Source organism: Lepus europaeus, chromosome 3 (assembly GCF_033115175.1).
Source record: "Lepus europaeus isolate LE1 chromosome 3, mLepTim1.pri, whole genome shotgun sequence".
Taxonomy (NCBI): domain Eukaryota; kingdom Metazoa; phylum Chordata; class Mammalia; order Lagomorpha; family Leporidae; genus Lepus; species Lepus europaeus.
In genome coordinates this window covers 153,522,584-153,543,511 of record NC_084829.1, presented here as the reverse complement: position 1 = coordinate 153,543,511, position 20,928 = coordinate 153,522,584, and the positions used below count along the sequence as shown (strand labels likewise).

The following is a 20,928-nucleotide window of genomic DNA, read 5'->3' as shown; positions in this document are numbered from 1 at the left end:
TCTAACTCTACCACTTAGGGCAAGTCAGCTTGAGCATGTCCCAAATTGTACATCTCCTCCCTCTCTTATTCCCACTCTTATATTTAACAGGGATCACTTTTCAGTTAAATTTAAACACCTAAGAATAATTGTGTGTTAATTAAAGAGTTCCATAGCCTCGGCAACTCATGACTAGAGCCTAGGGAGATTACTGACGCCATAAACAAGAGTGTCAAATTGTTAAATCAACAACAGGAGTCACTGTGTACTAACGTCTCATGTGGGATCTGTCCTTAATGGGTTGTCCAATGTGAAGTAATGCTATAACAGTTTTTTTTGTTTGTTTGTTTGTTTTTTGTTTTTTGTTTTTTTTTTTTTTTTAGTTTTTGACAGGCAGAGTGCACAGTGAGAGAGAGAGACAGAGAGAAAGGTCTTCCTTTTTGCAGTTGGTTCACCCTCCAATGGCCGCCGCGGCTGGCGCACCACACTGATCCGATGGCAGGAGCCAGGTGTTTATCCTGGTCTCCCATGGGGTGCAGGGCCCAGGGACTTGGGCCATCCTTCACTGCACTCCCTGGCCACAGCAGAGAGCTGGCCTGGAAGAGGGGCAACCAGGACAGAATCCGGTGCCTCGACCAGGACTAGAACCCGGTGTGCCGGCGCCGCAAGGTGGAGGATTAGCCTATTGAGCCGTGGCGCCGGCCTGAAAAGTATTTTTACACCTTGTGTTTCTGTGTGGGTGCAAATTGATGAAATCTTTACTTAGTATATATTGAATCGATCTTCTGTATAGAAAGATAATTGAAAATGAAAAAAAAAACTTGGTGTTAAATTGGAAATTGCATAGAACATTAATTTTTTAAAAAATATCATGTAGGATCTCTGTCCTTAATGTGCTGTACATTGTGATTTAATGCTATAACTAGTGCTCCAACAGTATTTTTCACTTTGTGTTGCTATGTGAGGGCAAACTGTTAAAATCTTTACTTAATATATACTAAATTGATCTTCTGTATATAAAGAGAATTGAAAATGAATCTTGATGTGAATGGAAGGGGAGAGGGAGCGGGAAAGGGGAGGGTTGTGGGTGGGAAGGAAGTTATGGTGGGGGGGAAGCCATTGTAACCCATAAGCTGTACTTTGGAAATTTATATTCATTAAATCAAAGTTTAAAAAAAAAAGTAGAACAAAAAAATACTAAAAGAAATAAAGTATTAAGTTGTTCATCAACAGTCTGGACAAGGACTGATCAAGTCATTGTTTCTCATAGTGTCCATTTCACTTCAACAGGTTTCCTTTTTGGTGCTTGGTTATTTGTCTCTTTTTTTTCATTTATTAAACTTTTATTTAATGAATATAAATTTCCAAAGTACAGCTTATGGGTTACAATGGCTTCCCCCCTCCCATAACTTCCCTCCCACCTGCAACCCTCCCCTTTCCCGCTCCCTCTCCCCTTCCAATCACATCAAGATTCATTTTCAATTCTCTTTATATACAGAAGATCAGTTTAGTATATATTAGGTAAAGATTTCAACAGTTTGCCTCCATATAGCAACACAAAGTGAGAAAAATACTGTTCAAGTACTAGTTATAGCATTAAATAACAGTGTACAGCACATTAAAGACAGAGATCCTACATAATATTTTTTTAAATTAATTAATTTTCTATGCCATTTCCAATTTAACACCAGGTTTTTTTTTTATTTCCAATTATCTTTATATACAGAAGATCAATTCAGTATATAATTAGTAAAGATTTCATCAGTTTGTACCCACACAGAAACACAAAGTGTAAAAATACTGTTTCAGTACTAGTTATAGCATCACTGCACATTAGACAACACATTAAGGACAGATCCCACATGAGACGTTAGTACACAGTGACTCCTGTTGTTGATTTAACAATTTGACACTCTTGTTTATGGTGTCAGTAATCTCCCTAGGCTCTAGTCATGAGTTGCCAAGGCTATGGAAGCCTTTAGAGTTCGCTGACTTTGATCTTATTCCGATAGGGTCATAGTCAAAGTGGAAGTTCTCTCCTCCCTTCAGAGAAAGGTACCTCCTTCTTTGATGGCCCCGTTCTTTCCACTGGGATCTCACTCACAGAGATCTTTCATTTAGGTCTTCTTTTTTTTCTTTTTCATGGTATCTTGGCTTTCCATGCCTACAATACTCTCATGGGCTCTTCAGCCAGATCCGAATGCCTTAAGGGCTGATTCTATTTGTCTCTTTTTTTAAAAAAAATTAATTATTTGTTTGAAAGTCCAAGTTAAGGAGAGAGAGAGAGACAGAGGGAGATTTTCCATCCACTGTTTCATTCTCTAGATGGCCACAGTGGCCAGAACTGGTCCAGGCCAAAGCCAAGAGCCAGGATCTTCTTCCAGGTCTCCCATGTGTGTCCAGGGGCCCAAATACTTGGACCAGCTTCTGCAGCTTTTCCTGGACCATTAACATGGAGCTGCATCGGAATGGAGCAGCCACAACGCAAACCAGTGCCCATATGGGATGCCGGCATTGCAGGCAGCATCTTTGCCTGCCACGCCACAATTCTAGCCCCTCAAACAACTCTTCTAATCACAGAAACATTCTGTGCATTGATCAGCATTCACTTGAGTCAGATGTGCTAATTTGCTTACAAAATTATTTTTGTGAAACTATACATGTCCATCATCGTATAATTTTCTGATTAAGGAGTATTCACTGGTGAGAGACTAGACACCTCAACACCTCAGAGGATCAATCCTCTGCCTTGCGTTTTCTGTCCTAGGCATCCGAGAAACTGGAAGAAAACATGGATAAGCTGAGGATAAGCTTGTCCATCTGGGACGATGTACTTTCAAGTAAGGATGAGATCGATGCGTGGTCAAATAACTCCATTCCACAGCTGGCTGAAAACATCAGCAATCTGAATAACAGCCTCAGAGCTGAAGAACTCCTCAAAGACCTGGAGGTAAACTGGGTGTACCTACAGATGGTAGCTTGTGGTGTGAGCTTGTGTGACATCATAGATTACAATGTGGGAAAAATAAAATAGAAACTGAAGTTCATCCTTCTCTTCAAAAACACATATGATGTTAAAGAACACTGAACTATCGTTTACTACTTCTTGCAATTTGAATAGGCTATGGTAAGAGTTTTTTTTTTCCCCCTCCATCTTTGTCATTTTTAGTAGGGGTCTTGAAGCAATAGTATAAAAATTATACTTTTCCTGGTTCTTCTGAAAATCAGAAGGTAATATAGGAAAGCAAAGACAAAATTGTGTTTGTGATTCAGTAATATTTAGTATCTGTTTTTTTCTCAAAAAACATAAACTTGTGCTACTTTTTGTGCTACATGCTGGGTTCTTCCACCCCCTTTTCAGAACTGGAAAGAAAACTGGAGATTGGAGTGCCACAAGCTTCCATGGGAAGGTTCTCATCACTGACTTATTTTAACCTCCTTTGCTCCCATTTCTGACATCCATTCATTGTATCATTAGTTGTTAATGCATACTTAACATATGTGAGGCACTGTTTAAGACACTGAAAATATAATAGTAAAACAAATTCTTCACCATCATAGAATTTGCATAATTATATTATCATAGGAAACATATAAAATATCAAGGACTAATTGGGCTGTGAGGGAAAATAGAGTGAGGAAATAATTAACTTTAGTTTGAAATATGAATTATTTTGCCTCAAAGGTGTCCAGCTTTCTTGGACCCAAAGAACATTCTGGATTTTTAATCTAATCATGATGTCTAAGGGCAATAAGAAGTAGAAATTTTCTAGAGTAGAAGAAATGTTAGGGTAAGGGATACTACAGTCTGTTTAGTTGCTGTCTCTGATATTAAATTAACATTTTAGTTCTAACAGTGGCTTGCCTGTTCTGGATCTGGTATATAAAAGTCAACTGTTAAATTTTCAGTAATTTTACAAAACCAGTGTTTAAAACAATTAAAAATGAAATTATAAATAAATTTACAATTAAGTACATTTTATTGAAAACAGAGATAATGAATACTCATTGAATTTACATAATTGAATTCATCACAATAATTGCATCATTTCCTGATTATTATTCTACATATTACTATTATCTAGGCTCTTGAGTTATCGACAAATGTTGTTGCTGTATAATAGATGGTGTAAATACTATAGAATGATGTGCTGCTCTGTGTGTCTTCCAGCCCATGTGCAGTGACATCATGTGTGTGTGTTGAGGGGGAGGGCATTTGCTAAACCAGTAGACTACCATTGACCTCAGAGATTTAGAGAGTCAACGTGTATCAGGCCCACATTTATTGTGGCCAGGCTCACTCACGCACAGAGATGTTATTTTTTGTGTTCCTGACTGTGACACACTAGCTAATAAATTCAGCGAGTTGGTGCTTGTCTACCAGTGCCCCTTTGCTGCAGTGCAATAATGAGTGTAGACATGGGGATGTGATCCTTAATTACCAGCCTGCTTCAGGAGCTACGGTGTGTCACATCCTACTGCATAAGGAAATTATCTCCTGGATTCAAGGTTTAGGAAGTTTGTTAATGTCCACAGAGCACCAAAATGCCATTTTTTAAGGTTAGAACAGTAGTTTGTTAAATGTTCCTTTGTGTTCCCAAATACCTAATGAAGTTTATAAGTCATCTAATTTGCTGAGTAAAAAAATTTCTCTGATTTTTCTGTCATGTTTTCTTAGTGCAAAAAATTAAAAATATTAGGTGTCAGTTTCCTAGTTAACCTGATTTCTGTTGTAATTGCCTATGGATTTCTAATTTAAATGTTTGTATGTATTGCATCTAGTCTATAGCCGCTAGGCACTGCTGATGTGAAATGCTTCTTCAAGGATTTCTTGTGGCCATAGTAACCAGTGGCATTACTGCTAATGAAAAAATGACAGTTAACATCTTGAAAGTACCCACTGACTCAGGATTTTTGGCCAGCCTTTAATTTTTTCCAGGAGCTTTTTTTCTAATAAAAGAGAGTGGGGAGAAACAAAATTCCACATCCTCCCTCACATTCCAAGTGAATGTTACTGCAACGTTTTCACATTTAGAAATAATAATGTCCCTCAGAACATGAGACAGATGAGTTACTTTTCATACTGACTTCAGGTTGGTACTTAAGTTAGCTCTCAACATTCTTATTTGCCAAATATAGTCTGTCGGTTTTTCACTAGCAATGATTCCTCCTTTTTTTTTTTTTTAAATTTGGGCAGTCTGAAGTTAAAAGCAAAACACTGAGATGGGAAGAATTGCGTTCCAAAATTAATGACCTTAAGGAGTTAACGAAAAATCCTGAAACTCCACTGAACCTTCAGGTAAGCACTCAGTCTATTTTATAATGGCTGTTACGTGTAAGGTTTCCTCTGCAATGTATGTTTCTCCCTCTCTATCTCTAAAATATCTATCTATCTATCTATCTATCTATTGATCTTTATATATCTTCATTGCTATGATCATCAAAACTCCAAGCTAATGTGAATCTTATCAGATCAGGGAGTTAAAATATTGGTATTTTTAGAATCCCTTTGCCAGTATTAATAACATTTCCAACAGAAATTTTATAATAATGTGTTGTCTCCCTTTACTGAATTTTAGATGCATTACTAGCCAATTTGCTGCATGGATCATTTTATGTCTAAATAGGAACATATTCATAATTCCAAATTCTTTGACACAGTAACTGGGTTTGGCAGGATCCCCACTTCAAATCTCTCTTCAATACTCTTTAGACAGCACAAATCCACAGAAACCAAGAGGCAGAATGGGGTGTAACGGGCTGGCCAGGAGTCCTGGGCTACTTCAATGCCGGAGCCCTTGAAGCACCCAACATAGTGCATCTCTTTTGGCTGCCAGCCCCATGGGCTCCACATAAGGGTTGTGCTAGAGCCTTTTAACCTCTACATTTGCTATTGCCCTCATGGATTTTTCTGTAGTTTTTTTTTTTTCTTCCTCTGTGCCTTTATCCTTAATTTGCTATGTTACAATAACAAATCAGAGTAGCTTAACACATTTTTGCTCTGGTCTGGGACTGCAAATCAATTAGTAGATGATAGTCAAGTACAAGAATCTTAGAAGTTTTCTGAAGCAAGAAGAAGCAAAGGAGTCCTAACAAAGAGGGAGGGTTGCCTATGCATTTCGCCGATGTTGCACATATCAGTAGATGCAATTGGACTGTTGCAGAATAAAGTCTGAGGCAGGATTTGGGGAGAGAGCTTCTCGCTCTCGCTCTCGCTCTCACTCTCTCTCGCTCTCTCTCTCTCTCTCTCTCGCTCGCTCTCTCTCTCTCTCACACACACACACACACACACACCACACACCCCTATGTAAACACAAGGAAGGAGGTGTAAGGTGCCCTACCTTACCTCAATCCTAAGCAAAAGGGTTTCAGTAGCGCCATCTAGAGGATGCTTTTCTCCTGCAGTTGGAAGACACAGGAGTACCACGTTTAACCTCCCAAGAACCCTCAAGGTGATGGAGAGGATGGCTCACTGCTTGGACACTTGCCAAAGGAGAAATGATTGTGGTGGCCTGCATCTCAGATTTGGGGATGAGGGGACGCCAGAATGTGAGCTGTGGCCAGACATGAGTCATGACAGGAAAGGAAGAGGGTTGAGACCACCATGGAGAATGTCTCAGGTTGTCTAAGAGGCTGAAGAGACCCCGATAGCAAGGAGTCAGAGATGCCTACAGGATAAGAAAGCAGCGAAAGCCAGAGGGGGGTGCATCACCACATTAGGAAGCTTCCGTGGGAGTGGGGGAACAAGGGAGAGGGGTCTCAACACCCATTAACAAAGCTTGGTTTAAGACATGGGCTGAGATGCTTATGTTCAATAGCAAGTGCTTGGGTTCGATTTTTTGCTCTAGCTCCTGGCTCCTGCTCACTGTCAGTGCAGACTCTAAGAGGCACAGTTATGAATCAAGTAGTTGGGTCCCTGCCACCAAGGTAGGAAACCTGGATTGAGGTCCCACCTTCTGGCATTGGCCTGGTCAACCCCCTGGCCATCGTGAGAATCTGGGGAGGGAACCAGCAGTTTGAAGCTCTCTTTCTCTTTTTCTGTCTCACCCTAGAAAGCACAGACACCAGCAGTGGCTGTCAAAGGACTCAGAACTCCCTCATCTACCATCTGTCAGTTCAGATCTGCAGACACAGAAGTTGTAACGGAAAAGAAGGAGTAGAAATAAAGAGAATAAACAAATGTGAGGCCCTGGGCCTGTTTTCCACTGTGGGCTTTCTGCTTGCAACAGATTTGAGCTGGGAAGAAAAAAGGGAGCCTTAACTTTAAGCTCAAAGCTTTCATTATCAAATAGGCTTGGATGTTTGAATTGTGGGGTTGAGACTGTTCCCGAGAACTCAGTCCTCCTGAAATACTTCATGCATGCAAGGGCAATGAATCAGCATCACTGCTTTCAATGGAGCATGGAAAACAAACAAAGAAAAACTTGCTTTATGATAAAACCCTATAGGGGTGTTTGTCCTAAGCAGCAGAGACATCTGGGTAGAAAATGCGTGTTTCCCAGCAAGAAGTTAAGAGCCCCTCTGGGAGCTCGGTTTAGGTCTAATTGCTTTCAGCATGTGTATTCCCTGGAACCCCAGTCGAGACTGCCACTTTGGGGGCTGGACTTGAGGCACAGGAGGGTGACCCACCACCTGTGGGCTCTAGTCTCACTGTCCACTTCACATCTGGTTCCCTGCTAATGTGCCTGGGAAAGCAGCGGAAGTTGATTTTGGCCCCTGCCACCCACACGGAACCTGGATGAAGTTCTGAACTCCTGGTTTGGGCCAGGACCAGCCCTAGCCATTGTGACCATTTGGGGGTGAACCAGCAGATGGAAGATATCTCTCTCCTCTTTCTCCCTCTCTCTCTCTCTCTTTCTCTCTCCTTTCCCCCACCCCCTTCTCTTTGCCACTCTTTCAATAAATAATAATTTTTTAAAATGACTGCTGCTTCAACATCCCATGCTAACTATAATCTTCCCTTTTAATTTTTCACATTACTTCCTATGTTTGACAGCTGTGCCCACTGATTTTCCTTCCTGGAAAGGGCACGTTAGCTGTGGAGCTGGCTTCCATGGTGAGGCTTTTGCATATTTGATGATTAACTGCACATGAACAGGTATCCTCCCAAACAAGTGTTCTGACTCTCACAGATTTTGTTGAAACCCTGCTTTATATTTAGTTTATAGAAGCGGATTTAAGGCAAAAGCTGGAGCATGCCAAAGAATTCACTGAAGAAGCCAAAGAAACCTTGAAAGATTTCACTGCTCAAAGTGCACAAGTAGAGAAATTTATGAATGATATGACATCGTGGCTGACAAACGTGGAAGAGTCCCTGATGAACTGTGCCCAAACTGAGACTTGTGAAGGGTTGAAAAAAGTAAAGGTAGGTAATAAACTCTCATTAAGTGCTTTTTAATTTCTGTTTTGTTGGTGACGATACTAATAAAAAATAAAAAGCTGACTTCAACTCTCAATTACTCATATTAGCACCAGCCAGCTAATTCATGACACAGAACACAACAAAGTAAGAAGCAGGTGAAGAATTGAGTGCAGTTGTTTGGAAATCAAAGAACAGAACAGAGGCCACTGCTGTGGGTTAACAGTGCAGCACTGGCATCCCATATGGGCACTGGTTCCTGTCTGGCTGCTGCTCCTTAGATCCAGCTCTCTGCTAATGGCCTGGGAAAGCAGCAGAGGATGGCCCGAGGACTTGGGCACCTGCTCCCATGTGGGGGACCTGGAAGAAGCTCCTGGTTCCTTGTTCCAGGCTGGCCGAGCCCCAGACATTATGGCCATTTCAGGAGTGAGATAGTGGATGGAAGATTCTCTCTCTCTGTCTCTCTCTCCCTTTCTCTGTATGTCTGCCTTTCAAATAAATAATGTATTTAAAAAAATAAAGAAAAATCGGGAAACAGAAAGTATATATTGCTTTAGGGCCTGCTTAAAAGCCAAGCTTGGTAATTTCTTTTTTCTTTTTCTTCTTTTATGTAAAGGTGAATACTATAGAAGCACTATTTAACATTCCATGAAATTTCAGGCTTGAATGCCAGATAGTTTTTTATTGCTTAATTATGTTTATCAGTCAGTCTGACTACGTTCATCTATAGAATAGTATATTTTTGGCAAAAAAAAAAATTCTACTTCCATGTTTGTATAAGTAAACGATGTTCCTGATGAACTCTTTGTAAAGAATGTGAACTTAGTTTACTTGTCAACATATTCTCTTTTAGCAAGTTTTCTTACTAAAAACATCCTTTGGACTAGGAGTGGGAACCTTTTTTCTGCCAAGGGTGATTTGGGATATTTATAATGTAATTCACAGGCCATACAAAATGATCAACTTAGAAATTAGCCTGCTATAGATTTATTGAATTTTGAGTCTCACCTGCCATTGTCCTGGCTTGGCCCACAGATCAGACATGCCCCATCCCTGCTAGACAAGGCATATGTAATTTTAAAATTTTTTTTTGGTGCTTCTAGTGTAGCCTATAACAGGGAAAAAAGGTACAAATAGGTCATTGCGAATGTGAACAGTGGTACTTTCCTTTTTAAAACAATTTTTAAATTTTTATTTACTTATTTCAGAGAAATAGAGACAGACCTAAAAACGAAACTCCCATCTGATGGTTTACTCCACAGATGTCTGTATGTCCCTGGCTGTGGCTTTACCTAGGGGCCAGGAATTCAATCCAGGGATCTCCTGTGGGTGGCAGGCACTCAATTACTTAAGCCATTCCGCTGCTTCCCAGGGTCTGCACTGGCAGGAAGCTGGAGTCAGGAACTGGAGCCAGGTATGGACACTGAACCCAGGCACTCCATCCACTGAGGACCTGGGATGTCTTAACTGCTAGGCTGGATGCCTGCCCTATGAACTGTGATAGTTTCTAATCAAGTGGCCAAAACCATGATCAGGGCCTGGAATCCTGAAGGGCCTATTCCATTAGCTTGAAATCATAGACAACAATCCAAATCCTAGCCATTTCCCAACAGCTATTTGTGCCCGAGAAAAACTAAGGAATCAATACAGTTCTATCACAAATACTCCAAAAATGCCACCAAAATGTTCATACGCCACTGATCGGATCTCAACAGCATCAGCTTCAGATTTAAAGCAGCACACCCCCATGGAATTGCTGGAGTATGATGAATGTCCTTCACAGTGTGCTTTTACCCCATAGGACACACAAAAGGAACTTCAAAGTCAGCAAAACGACATCAGCTCTACCCAAGAAAATCTCAATAGCTTGTGCCGCAAGTACCACTCAGCAGAGCTGGAGACCCTGGGCGTGGCACTGACAGGGTTGATAAAGAAGCATGAAGCTGTGAGTCAGCTGTGCTCCAAAACTCAGGCCAGCCTGCAGGATTCCCTGGAAAAACACTTCCATGGTGAGCTCTGATGGGCTGTAGTGTGAGTATTTTGTTGGTGAGAAAGAACCCAAAGCAAGCACTGCCCAGAAACTGCCATCAAGTTGGAGGAAACTTTCCACATGAGTATCATTCAAATCCATTCAAAACCTCAAGGCTCTCACCCTGCTCAGAATCCCTCCTCTTTTCTCCCTGAGAAAGTAAGGGTGCACCGTGCTGATGATTCTACATTACATCAGGGTTTTCCACACAAAGCTCATGTATATGTAAAATTACTTCCTCTGTCAAGTGCCCAGCAGCCACTGTCCAAATAACCACTGATGTTTTTTATAATGTAATGAAGTAACTTGACAAAGATGAGGCCATAAGAAACTGACAGTCCTTTGTCCCTGTTGCTGCTTCAATACAGCTGTGCCCGAGCTCTGATGTGGGTACACAGCCTTATAAGTGGCTTTCATGCCTTTGGCACATTTTCCACCATGCACTCTTTTTTTTTTTTTTTTTTTTTTTTTGACAGGCAGAGTGGATAGTGAGAGGAGAGAGAGAGACAGAGAAAGGTCTTCCTTTTTGTCGTTGGTTCACCCTCCAATGGCCGCTGTGGCTGGCGCATCTCGCTGATCCAAAGCCAAGAGCCAGGTGCTTCTCCTGGTCTCCCATGCAGGTGCAGGGCCCAAGGACCTGGGCCATCCTCCACTGCCTTCCCGGGCCATAGCAGAGAGCTGGCCTGGAAGAGGGGCAACTGGGATAGAATCCGGCGCCCCAACTGGGACTAGAACCTGGGGTGCCAGCACCGCAAGGTGGAGGATTAGCCTGTTAAGCCATGGTGCCGGCCCCACCATGCACTCTTAAAGTTTCCTGCAATTCATTGTCTTTACCAAAAGAAGTACAATGGGAAATTAAGCATTTCAAGAATACAGATAGCTTTTCATTCTTTTCTCTGAAAATTTCTTAAGTCTACCACCAACAGGCATGGTGGCAGATTATATTATTTTCCATATTATCCTTCCTTTTCTGGAGTAATTTGCAAAGCAAGGTGACATAGGTTGAAGGCCAGAAGTAATTCATTGTGATAATCCTGGAAGCTCATTTGATGTTTTGAATTTACTCTTGACTTTTATACTTTGAAAAGATTCAATGCAGGAATTCCAAGAATGGTTTTTGCATGCCAAGGCAGCTGCGAAAGAATCAGCTGATCGAACTGGTGACAGCAAAGTTTTGGAGGCAAAGCTGCAGGACCTCCAGGTACAGAGCCCAGTGCCCTTTCCTTCCTCCCCAATCTCCCGCTCCAGGGCCTTCAGGTCAGGCCTGTGTCCTCTTTTCTTTGCCAATCCTTTCTTCTTCCCTGGCAGAATTAGCCTTGTTGAGTCAGAAGCAGTTGGACAATGTGAAAAGTCTGTTGAGAAAATAAGTGGAAGCTAACGACTTCCTACATCCCTTCCTCCTCCTCCTCCTTTTTTTGTTTTAAGCCCATTAATGGTTCTTTGGAGTTAATTCAAAACTAAGACAAATTTTAATTTTTATAGTAGTAACAATGGAATAATTGAGTCTCTCTTTAATATCCTTGTGTAGAGGAGTTTTTTTTTTTTTTTTTTGGAAGGAAGGAAGAGATACCATTTGTGTTTTTTAATAATTTATGGTGTAAATTTGGAGATAGAATATATTCAAATAAACATTATCAACAGTATGGGTTATATTGGTTTTGTGGACTATGAATAGTCAATAAATATGGTAGAGATTAAGAAGGAGACCTTGATGAAAACATCCTCTTTTACATACCCACATTGTCCAAAGTTATTCCCAGTGGTGCCAATGGCTAACTAGTACCATGTTTATTCTGAGGCTGGGTTAAGCCCAATTGTATGCACTGTTTTACCATCAACCTTGTAGGGATTACTTTTTCACTGAGTTTTGTTTTTCTTCTCTTGGCTTACCGTTTGTAATTAACACTCATATGCACCATGGCCTTTGAATAAAAGAGATGTTGCATATTACCTTTATTTCCTGAAACAGAGACTTTTGGACTCAGTCAGTGATGGACAGAGCAAACTTGATGTGGTGACTCAAGAAGGACAAACTTTGTATGCACATTTGCCCAAACAAATGGTCAGTAGCATTCAGGAACAGATTACAAAGGCCAATGAAGAGTTCCAGGCATTTCTGAAACAGTGCCTTAAAGACAAGCAAGCTCTCCAAGACTGTGCTTCAGAACTTGGGAGGTAGGTTGTTTTGATAATCATAGATTTCATATATATAGAATGTGTTTTCAAAGGCTTAAGGAAATGAGCCATGTGAACAACCAAGTATTTGAAATTGAGGTGAAATTATAATTAGCTTTGACCTTAAGTACAGGTTCCTACAAGTACAATAATCAACTACTTAGACTCTGAAGCTATTGCTTGGTTTTACTTTCTATATAGGATAAATAAAGTGGTTATGTTCACTCCTATCTGTAAATTACACACATGCATGTAACTTGTCTATCTGATTAGGTCTTGGGGCAGGCGTTTGGCCTAGCAGTTAAGATGCCACTTGGGACACCTGCATCCCATATTAGAGTGCCTGGGTTTGAATCCTAGCTGTGACCCCTGATTCAACCTTCCTGCTAATGCACACCATGGGCACAGCAGGTGATTGCTTAAGTAGTTGAGTCCCTTGTACTCATGTGGGAGACCTCGATAGGGTTTCAGCCTCCTAGTTTTGGCCTGGCTTAACCCTGGCTGCTGTAACATTTGGGGAGTGAATCAGCACATGGACCCCCCCCCCCTTCTCTCCACCTCTCTCTCCCCACCAAAAAAAATCATTGGAAATTTGACATCCTAAATTTTAAATTATCCTGTTGGGATGGAGTCATGGTCAAAAACACCTATTAAATTCTTTAGGTTGAGAAGCCAAACATTATGTCAGTGGGGATAAACACAATTTAGAAAGAAAAAATAAAACCTTTTAACTAGGTGTAAGAAATTTATCAGTATTGACACAGTACCTTTCTGGTGGCAGTAATTTACCTGACTCTTGTCCAGATTTCTTTGAGAGCTAACTTCGTTTCAAAACGAAGTTTTGAAATATAAGTTTTGAATATGGCCCTTGAAGGGCCATATTCAAATTAGTTTAAGAAATAAGCAACAGTGATCCCTTCCCTTCTTTTTCCATTGCCCTACTTACCCACTGGTCTGGATTCAAGGATCTTTGTATAAGACACAGACATAGTTAAGTGCATGTTGACCTTGGGAAGATAACCTTGGCAGTTACAAGCTATGAAATCCATTCATCTAGGTGAGGTGACTCTTTTTCTGCTTCAATATCAAAAGAAGCAACCATGATTTGTTACTTTGTTACTGAAATAAGCAATAGTGTTGATGGGCTGATGGTTGTTTTCTTCTATAATTTGAAAGCTCATGAGATTTTAAATGCCATAGAAAGACATGACCTCAACTATGAGAACATATTTGCTATGAATAGCACTTAAAGGTTTCTCTCATATTTTTTAAATATTCTTTAGCTTTGAGGATCAGCACAGAAAACTGAACTTGTGGATCCATGAAATGGAAGAAAGGCTAAGCACGGAAAACTTGGGAGAAAGTAAACAGCACATTCCTGAGAAGAAAAACGAAGTTCATAAAGTTGAAATGTTTCTAGGAGAACTACTGGCTGCAAGGTGTGATACAGAGAATGAGTGGGTCCTCTACCTGCTATCATGTTTTAGACTGCTTGGTGGGTTGGTTAGCTGGTTTGGTTCAGTAGCGGATCATTCCTGCCTGTGAAATTCCAGAATACAAATTATGGTGCAGCATCTTTGGGGCCTGTTGGGTTTGAGGGGTGTGTAGGTAGAGTAAGGAGATCAGCCTCCTCAATGGAGACATTAAGCAGGAACTCATCTCCTGTAATTCCTGAGTTTAGCCTTTATATATTGTGCTACTAACATTATGCCTTCTTCTCTGGAGTTATTTTGAGGCTCTGTTAACATAATGTGAAGCCAATTTGGAGAAGAGAAAACAGTGACTGCTGGAGACCCAATTTTCATCTGTTCTTCACATATCACAGCCTCCAGCTCATTTCTGATCCACCCATCCTCAAAATACTCTTAGTAAACCAAACCGGACTCTCCTTGTGGCTCCTTTTCCTTACTGCAATCTTTATCTCTTCCTTGCTTCCCTACTGAGAAAACCTTTCTGGCTCCTCTCCCCTCCCCAGTAAAATTCTTTGAGCTGTGCTTTAAACCCCTCCCACCTTTAGCACTTTGCTCTCTATTCATACTCCACCCCTGTCATCTTCAGTTGCCTCCTCACCCTTAGAAGAGAGACCATCCATCAGGGAGGTACACCTTGATGAAAAACTTAATTGTCCTTTTAGAGAACAAGTGTACCATCTGTGAAGAAGATAGCACCAGCCTGCAGGATCAGATAAATCATAAGTAGTCATCAAGTGAGGAGAAATCACTTAATTTATATCATAGTCATTCTAGGTTTTCAGTGAGTCCTCTTTTTGGTCAACCATGCCTAGCATCCCTTGCCTTTGGAAAAAAAGCATGCAAACAAAGAAACGGAGAACAGAACCCATCCTGACAACTACTGTTTGGTGTGCCAGTTTGAGGACCATAAAATTTCCTCGTTGTGCTCTGCCCCCATCTCTGGGAGTTCTTGCTTTGTTGTAAACTCTGTTTCTGCTCTTCACCCAGTTCTTGCCTGTGATTTCCTCAAGGTCAGAATGTTAGGTCTTAATCAGCTTTACGTTCCAATGGTCTAGTATAGAACCAGAAAAAAATTAGAAAATGTTCACAGAATTGAACATCTGATTGTGTACACAAAACAGCATTTGGAGGGCTTCAGGGAATTTTTCATGGTTAGAATTTTAACTAGAAATCAAGAGGTGCTAGAAATGAGGCCGTGGAGAGAGGCTGGGCCCATTTTCTGGATGGAATTCCTAGCGAGACAGTTGGCTCCAATACTGCAAGTTGGATGAGGGCCCAGCGTAGACTGAGTCGTATTCCCTGGTGTATCCTGACCATGATACGAGAGACCTCAAGAGGATGCAAGCAGCCAGCCCAGTTCCCAGCCTCCTAATTTTACAGGCATGTCAATTGTGAGCTCCAGTCTGCTTCCTTCTCCAACATCAACAATCCTTGGTCACTCCCCTGCAGTCCAGAAGGTCAGAATTTTTAAAAATGTGTTTCCATTTTTGTTTTTAGAGAGTCTCTGGACAAGTTTTCCCAGCGAGGGCAGCTTCTTAGTGAAGAAGGCCACGGTGCAGGCAAAGAAGGACGCCTGTGCTCCCAGCTCCTCACTAGCTACCAGAACCTACTCAGGATGACCAAAGAGAAGCTGCGAGGCTGCCAGGTGGCACTCCAGGAGCACGAAGCCCTGGAGGAGGCGCTGCAGAGCACATGGTCCCGGGTGAAAGACATTCAAGACCGACTGGCCAGTGCAGACAGCACCATCGGCAGCAAAGACACCTTGGAGAGGAGGCTGGCTCAGATACAGGTACACGAAACCCAGCCAGGTGCTGACAATGACTGGGAATTGTTTTGATTACATCCACTAGTTGTTTGAGTTGGGTTCTAGTTGTCTGGGAGCCTCAAAATGCAGATCGTGTGGTCAAAGCAGAGAAAGCTAGCAAAAGGGATATAGAGGGGTAATGTTTATCCTTTGTAAAGGAATATCTTTAAAAGCTTTAAAATGCTTTTAAATTTCATCTAGTAATTAAACAGCAAGGGTTATGGATTATGTGCTCTGCCCTAACTACTGTGCAAATTGTGGGGAATATAGAAGTAGCATTCGTTCTTGTATTCTAGGAGTTCATGGGCTATTAAGAGAGACCAACCTGTACATTGTTACTTGCTTTGCAGTTCAGATGTAGGGACCGTAATAGAAGCAAACAAGGGTGTGTTGGGAGCACAGAAGAGACCCCCATCCCGGACTGTACTCCATGAAGGTAACCTTGAATGCTAGGAGTCAGCCAGGCAATGAAGGCAAGAGACTGTTAAGTTCTTAACAGCTGTGTCTTCACTTTAAAAATAATTTCTTTCTGCTTTTGGGAAGCAAGTTTATAAAATTTCACTTTCTGTACTTGTGGCCCAGAATTCCCTGAGACAATCTGGAGTTAATCTTTACCTCCCAAACTCCCAGACATCTAGCATCTTACTTTGCAGTAGGAGCCGGAGTTTGTTCGTGTCTTTATTGAGAGTTTTCCTACTGCGGCTGACACATACTCCTCCTTCCCACCCAGGATATTCTCCTGATGAGAGGGGAAGGGGAAGTGAGGCTGAACATGGCCATCGGCAAAGGGGAGCAGGCCTTGAGGAGCAGCAACCAAGAAGGTCAGACGGTGATTCAGGTTCAGCTGCAGACCCTGAGAGATGTGTGGGCTGATGTCATGAGTTCCACTGTCCGTGCTCAGAGGTACAGAGCCTCTTTCTTAGTGTTTATTTGCTTAAGTAAACCCGGTGGTTTAGGCAAATGGCGGGGCAATGCTGGGGAATCCTGTGCGAGGCTTGCCCAGCGTGCTGTGTTTGTAAAGCTAGCTGAGTGTGTGTCTGTCTTTGCCTGTGCTGTGTTGTCCATGGGTCAAAGACTGGTTCCTGTTCATTAGGTTGTTTTGTTTCTGTTTCGGTTTATTTTTTAAATATTTACATCTCCCCCTTGCCTGAAATCTTGCACATCCCATGGGATCAGTAAAATGCCTCCTTGTAAAGTCATCAAATCAAGGATATGTGGTCCATTATTAACTTCAACAACCTTTCTACTGTTTGGAGGAACATACAGGAAAATAAGTTGAACCTAATAAACTGTTCATCAGCTGGAGGTAATACCACCCACACTGGGGATGTAGAAAACCTGCAAGGTGTTGATTGTCATGGTGATGGGGATAACTTTGTAATTTAGTGACTGGGGCCAGGAGACCAAAAACCAGCCCACCCAGGATGCCTGGGGCACCTCTGTTGAACAGACCTAAATCACAGGCTGAAGAGGAGATAGAAAAGGGCTCAGTTGTCACAACAGGCAGTGTTGTCAGTGCTGTTATATTTGTGAGTGCAACATGTTCACCTTTCTGCCTTAAAATGTCCACAAAATTCTGGCTGGCTTGTTGCACAAATGACCACTAGTCAGAATTATTCCGTCATTCTCTCAGGGGCCATGAAATACATAGATATTTCAAAAAGTTTGTGGAAACTGGAATTAAAAGAGAGGTTCATTTTTGCATTGAAAATTTGAGATCCATATGTAGTTTTTTCATCATACATTTCTTTGTTAAGATTTATTTATTTGAAAATCAGAGTTAGAGGGGGAGAGAGAGATCTCCCATTAGCTGGTTCACTCCCCAAATGGCTATAAAGGCCAGGGCTGGGCTTGGCCAAAGCCAGGATTCCAGAGCTTCAGCCAGGTGTCCCACATGGGTGGCAGGGGCCAAAGCACTTTGGACATCCTCCTCTGCTTTCCCAGGTACATTAGCGGGGAGCTGGATTAGAAATGGAGCAGCCAGGACTCCGACTGGTACCTCTATGTGAAACTGGCAGTGCAGATGGTGCCTTAACCTGCTATGCTACCATGCCAGCCCTTCATCATGCTTTTTCATGAACTTTTTGAAGATCCCTTGTTAGACAACTGAATAAGTGAGAGTCTAGGACATTCATAACAAATAGGCAAACAGAAGATTAAAGTTCAACACAAAATCAAACCAAAGATAGCACATTTTTATTTAAACAATAAAATATGCTAACAACTAAAATTTGGAAGGTTTTGTTTTTTCCTTTGCCCTGCAGTATGGTGCATAGATGGTGACTCTGAGAGTCACTCTGCATGACTTTGTAATAACTCAGAATAACTTAGTAATAACTCAGAATGTTCAGCAAAGAATAAAAAAAAATCAGACCCAGTGGTTCTTATTCAACACAGCAGGCTGGTGGAGCACAAACTAAACTTCCCAGTGCTTAGTCATTTTCTAGTTTCATAAAATCTAATAGTAATATGGGTGAGTACTTTCCAGATGGTGAACAAAATGTTAAGAACAAGAAGTAGCTTCACATCTGACTTCCTTGTCAGCAGGACGTTAAATTTGACAACCGCACACTGAACAGTAACACTATTCAAATGATTGTGCTAAGATGAAGAAACAAAGCCACACAGCTGTTGCCCTGTAAGAGCTCAGAGGCTAAGTAGGGAACATTGCAAAGAACTCTGACTTAGATTGGATTCCAAAGACGGTGTAAGACCCTGTGGAACTGTCCAAGAAAGCAGGCCCTGTGTGGCTTCTGGAGAAGTGACTTTGTTTTGGACTTTGTAGAAAATTTCCTATGCATATTTATACCATTTAATTCAAAACTCTGTCTTATATGATAGTTGAGAAATCTATGATCTGATGATATCTACTTTTTTTGTAACACAAAGGGAATCTCTTTTGAGCTACTGGCTGTCTTTCCAATCTAAGTTTGCTTTAACTCTATAAGACTTTCTAATGCTGCTCTTTCTTTGTTTGAATACTAGTTAATACCAATTTATTAATGGTAAACTAATGGTAACTCTTCAAGATGAAGTTAAAAAGTTATCTCTTTTTGGGGATTTTTTTGGGATTTTTCCCATGATGGGACTAGGAAAAAGTTCATGGAACATTTACATAGTATAGAAACTATGTGTGGATATTTAAGATATTTACCACAAAAAAACTTACCTTTTAATTCTATTTTTTATACAGACTTTTCTAGTTTTTATAGAAACTTTGAAGTACCCTCATAAAAATAGATTAGAAGGTAGAACTGATGAAATTCTGATGAAGAGGAAATATCTAAACCTAAACAAAACTACTAAGACATTGAGAGATCTCTTATTTTCTAGCACTCCTTTTAATTTTTATACTTTATAATGTAAATATCTTGTTTAGCCATTGTTGCATTGTTCATTATGGCACTCATATCTCTTAGAAATTAAACCAACGTGTGGCTGAAAAAATTTCCTAAGCAAAACACAGGAATTTAAGATATATAGAATTAGGTCCTATCAGTGTAAAACCAGTACTTTAGAAACCAGTGGAAGTTTGTTTGCCACAGGATCCTAGGTTGGAAATTCATTTACCATAGATCATAACTGCAAGATCACACGCTGGTATGAAAGGTGATTGACATGAGGGCAGCCACTGTGGGTAGTTCCAGAATAGTGTGAAAGCTGAGTGATGTGGTTTTCCCATAAATGCTAAGTTTGGAAAGTCTTTGGGTATCTGGAAATCCATTTACTTGACTCTATTTGTGACTATATTTCTTATATTGTTAGTACATTCAGCTTTCATTCATTCGCACATTCAACACTGAAGCACTGACGTGTGTGTATCACAATTAAAATCAACCTAATGATATTACTTCCCCAAGAATAATACCTGGAGTTTTGAATTCCAGTAAACACACCATTAACATCTGATTTAAGTAGGATAAACTAAGCCTAAGAACTCATATATGAGTATATTAAATAAAGTTATGTTCTAGAACTGATTTTTTAAACAATAGAACACAAATTTGTCACTTTGTTTAGGATAATCAGCATTTGGAAAAAATGTCTCCAGATGCCTGTGTGTATACATCTTCTTAATTCAAACCTGCACATAGGTTTACTTAGCCTGAGGGAACTGTATTAGGTGTCTGTGAATCAGAGAAGCAGTTTTTCTCCCTGTACTCAAAGCAACCTTTGCATCACTTAACAATGGTGTTCAATAAAAAAAATTAATATAGATGTAATGACCTTATAACTGGTTTTCAGTAGAAATGTGAAATAATTAATAATTTGTTTTTATAATGTGTAACGTTAATCCCAGCACTTTAGAGTCTGTGATCAGCCAGTGGAATGACTACTTGGAGAGGAAAAACCAGCTGGAGCAGTGGATGGAGTCAGTGGATCAGAAGGTAGAACATCCTCTACAACTGCAGCCAGGTCTGAAAGAGAAGTTTGCCTTGCTGGACCACTTCCATCACATCGTGTCTGAGGCAGAGGAGCACGCTGGAGCCCTTTACCGCCTCACTGCGAAGGCCAGGGAGCTGTACGAGAAGACAGGGGATGAGTCTTTCAAGGAAACGGTGCAAGAGGAACTGAAAGCACAGTTTAATGATATAGTCACTGTTGCCAAGGTTTGTGCTTTATCTTGAAGGAAAAGCACCAAGGTGCACGTCAAGAATAAATTCCTGGTTAAATTATTGGAGAAGTGGCTGCTTCAAAACTATTTGAACATTTATTGAATAGGATCATTTCTCACCTTTGGATATATATGTTTTGTTTTTAAAGATTTATTTATATATTTTGGAAGTCAGAGTTAGAGAGCGAGCGAGCTTCCATCCACTGGTTCCCCAAATGACCAGGGCAGGGCCAGACCAAAACCAGGAGCCAGGAGCTACTTCCAGGTCTCCCACAAGAATGCAGGGGTACAAGTTGCTTTCCCAGGTGCATTAGCAGGGAGCTGGATCAGAAATGGAGAAGCTGGAACTAGAACAAATGCCCATATGGGAGGCGAGCGTTGCAGGCTTTACACGCTATGCTACAATGCTGGTCCCTGGTGTTTTTTGTTGTTTTTTGTTTGTTTGTTTTTTTAATCCCTGCAATCTTGAATAATTCTTTGATTTTTTTATTCCAC

General features: G+C 40.9%; 1 protein-coding gene across 1 annotated transcript in view; it reads left to right on the top strand.

The window, feature by feature from the left end:
- The window catches only part of LOC133756691 (nesprin-1-like), a 209,851-nt gene that overhangs the window by 177,543 nt on the left and 11,380 nt on the right, over positions 1-20,928 (top strand). Inside the window, exons 42-51 of the mRNA XM_062187285.1 lie at positions 2,747-2,929; positions 5,177-5,278; positions 8,141-8,344; positions 10,140-10,347; positions 11,456-11,568; positions 12,337-12,542; positions 13,826-13,981; positions 15,512-15,803; positions 16,549-16,721; positions 20,119-20,428. Of these exons, the coding sequence (XP_062043269.1) occupies positions 2,747-2,929; positions 5,177-5,278; positions 8,141-8,344; positions 10,140-10,347; positions 11,456-11,568; positions 12,337-12,542; positions 13,826-13,981; positions 15,512-15,803; positions 16,549-16,721; positions 20,119-20,428 (1,947 nt within the window). The remainder of the gene's footprint in view (positions 1-2,746; positions 2,930-5,176; positions 5,279-8,140; positions 8,345-10,139; positions 10,348-11,455; positions 11,569-12,336; positions 12,543-13,825; positions 13,982-15,511; positions 15,804-16,548; positions 16,722-20,118; positions 20,429-20,928) is intronic.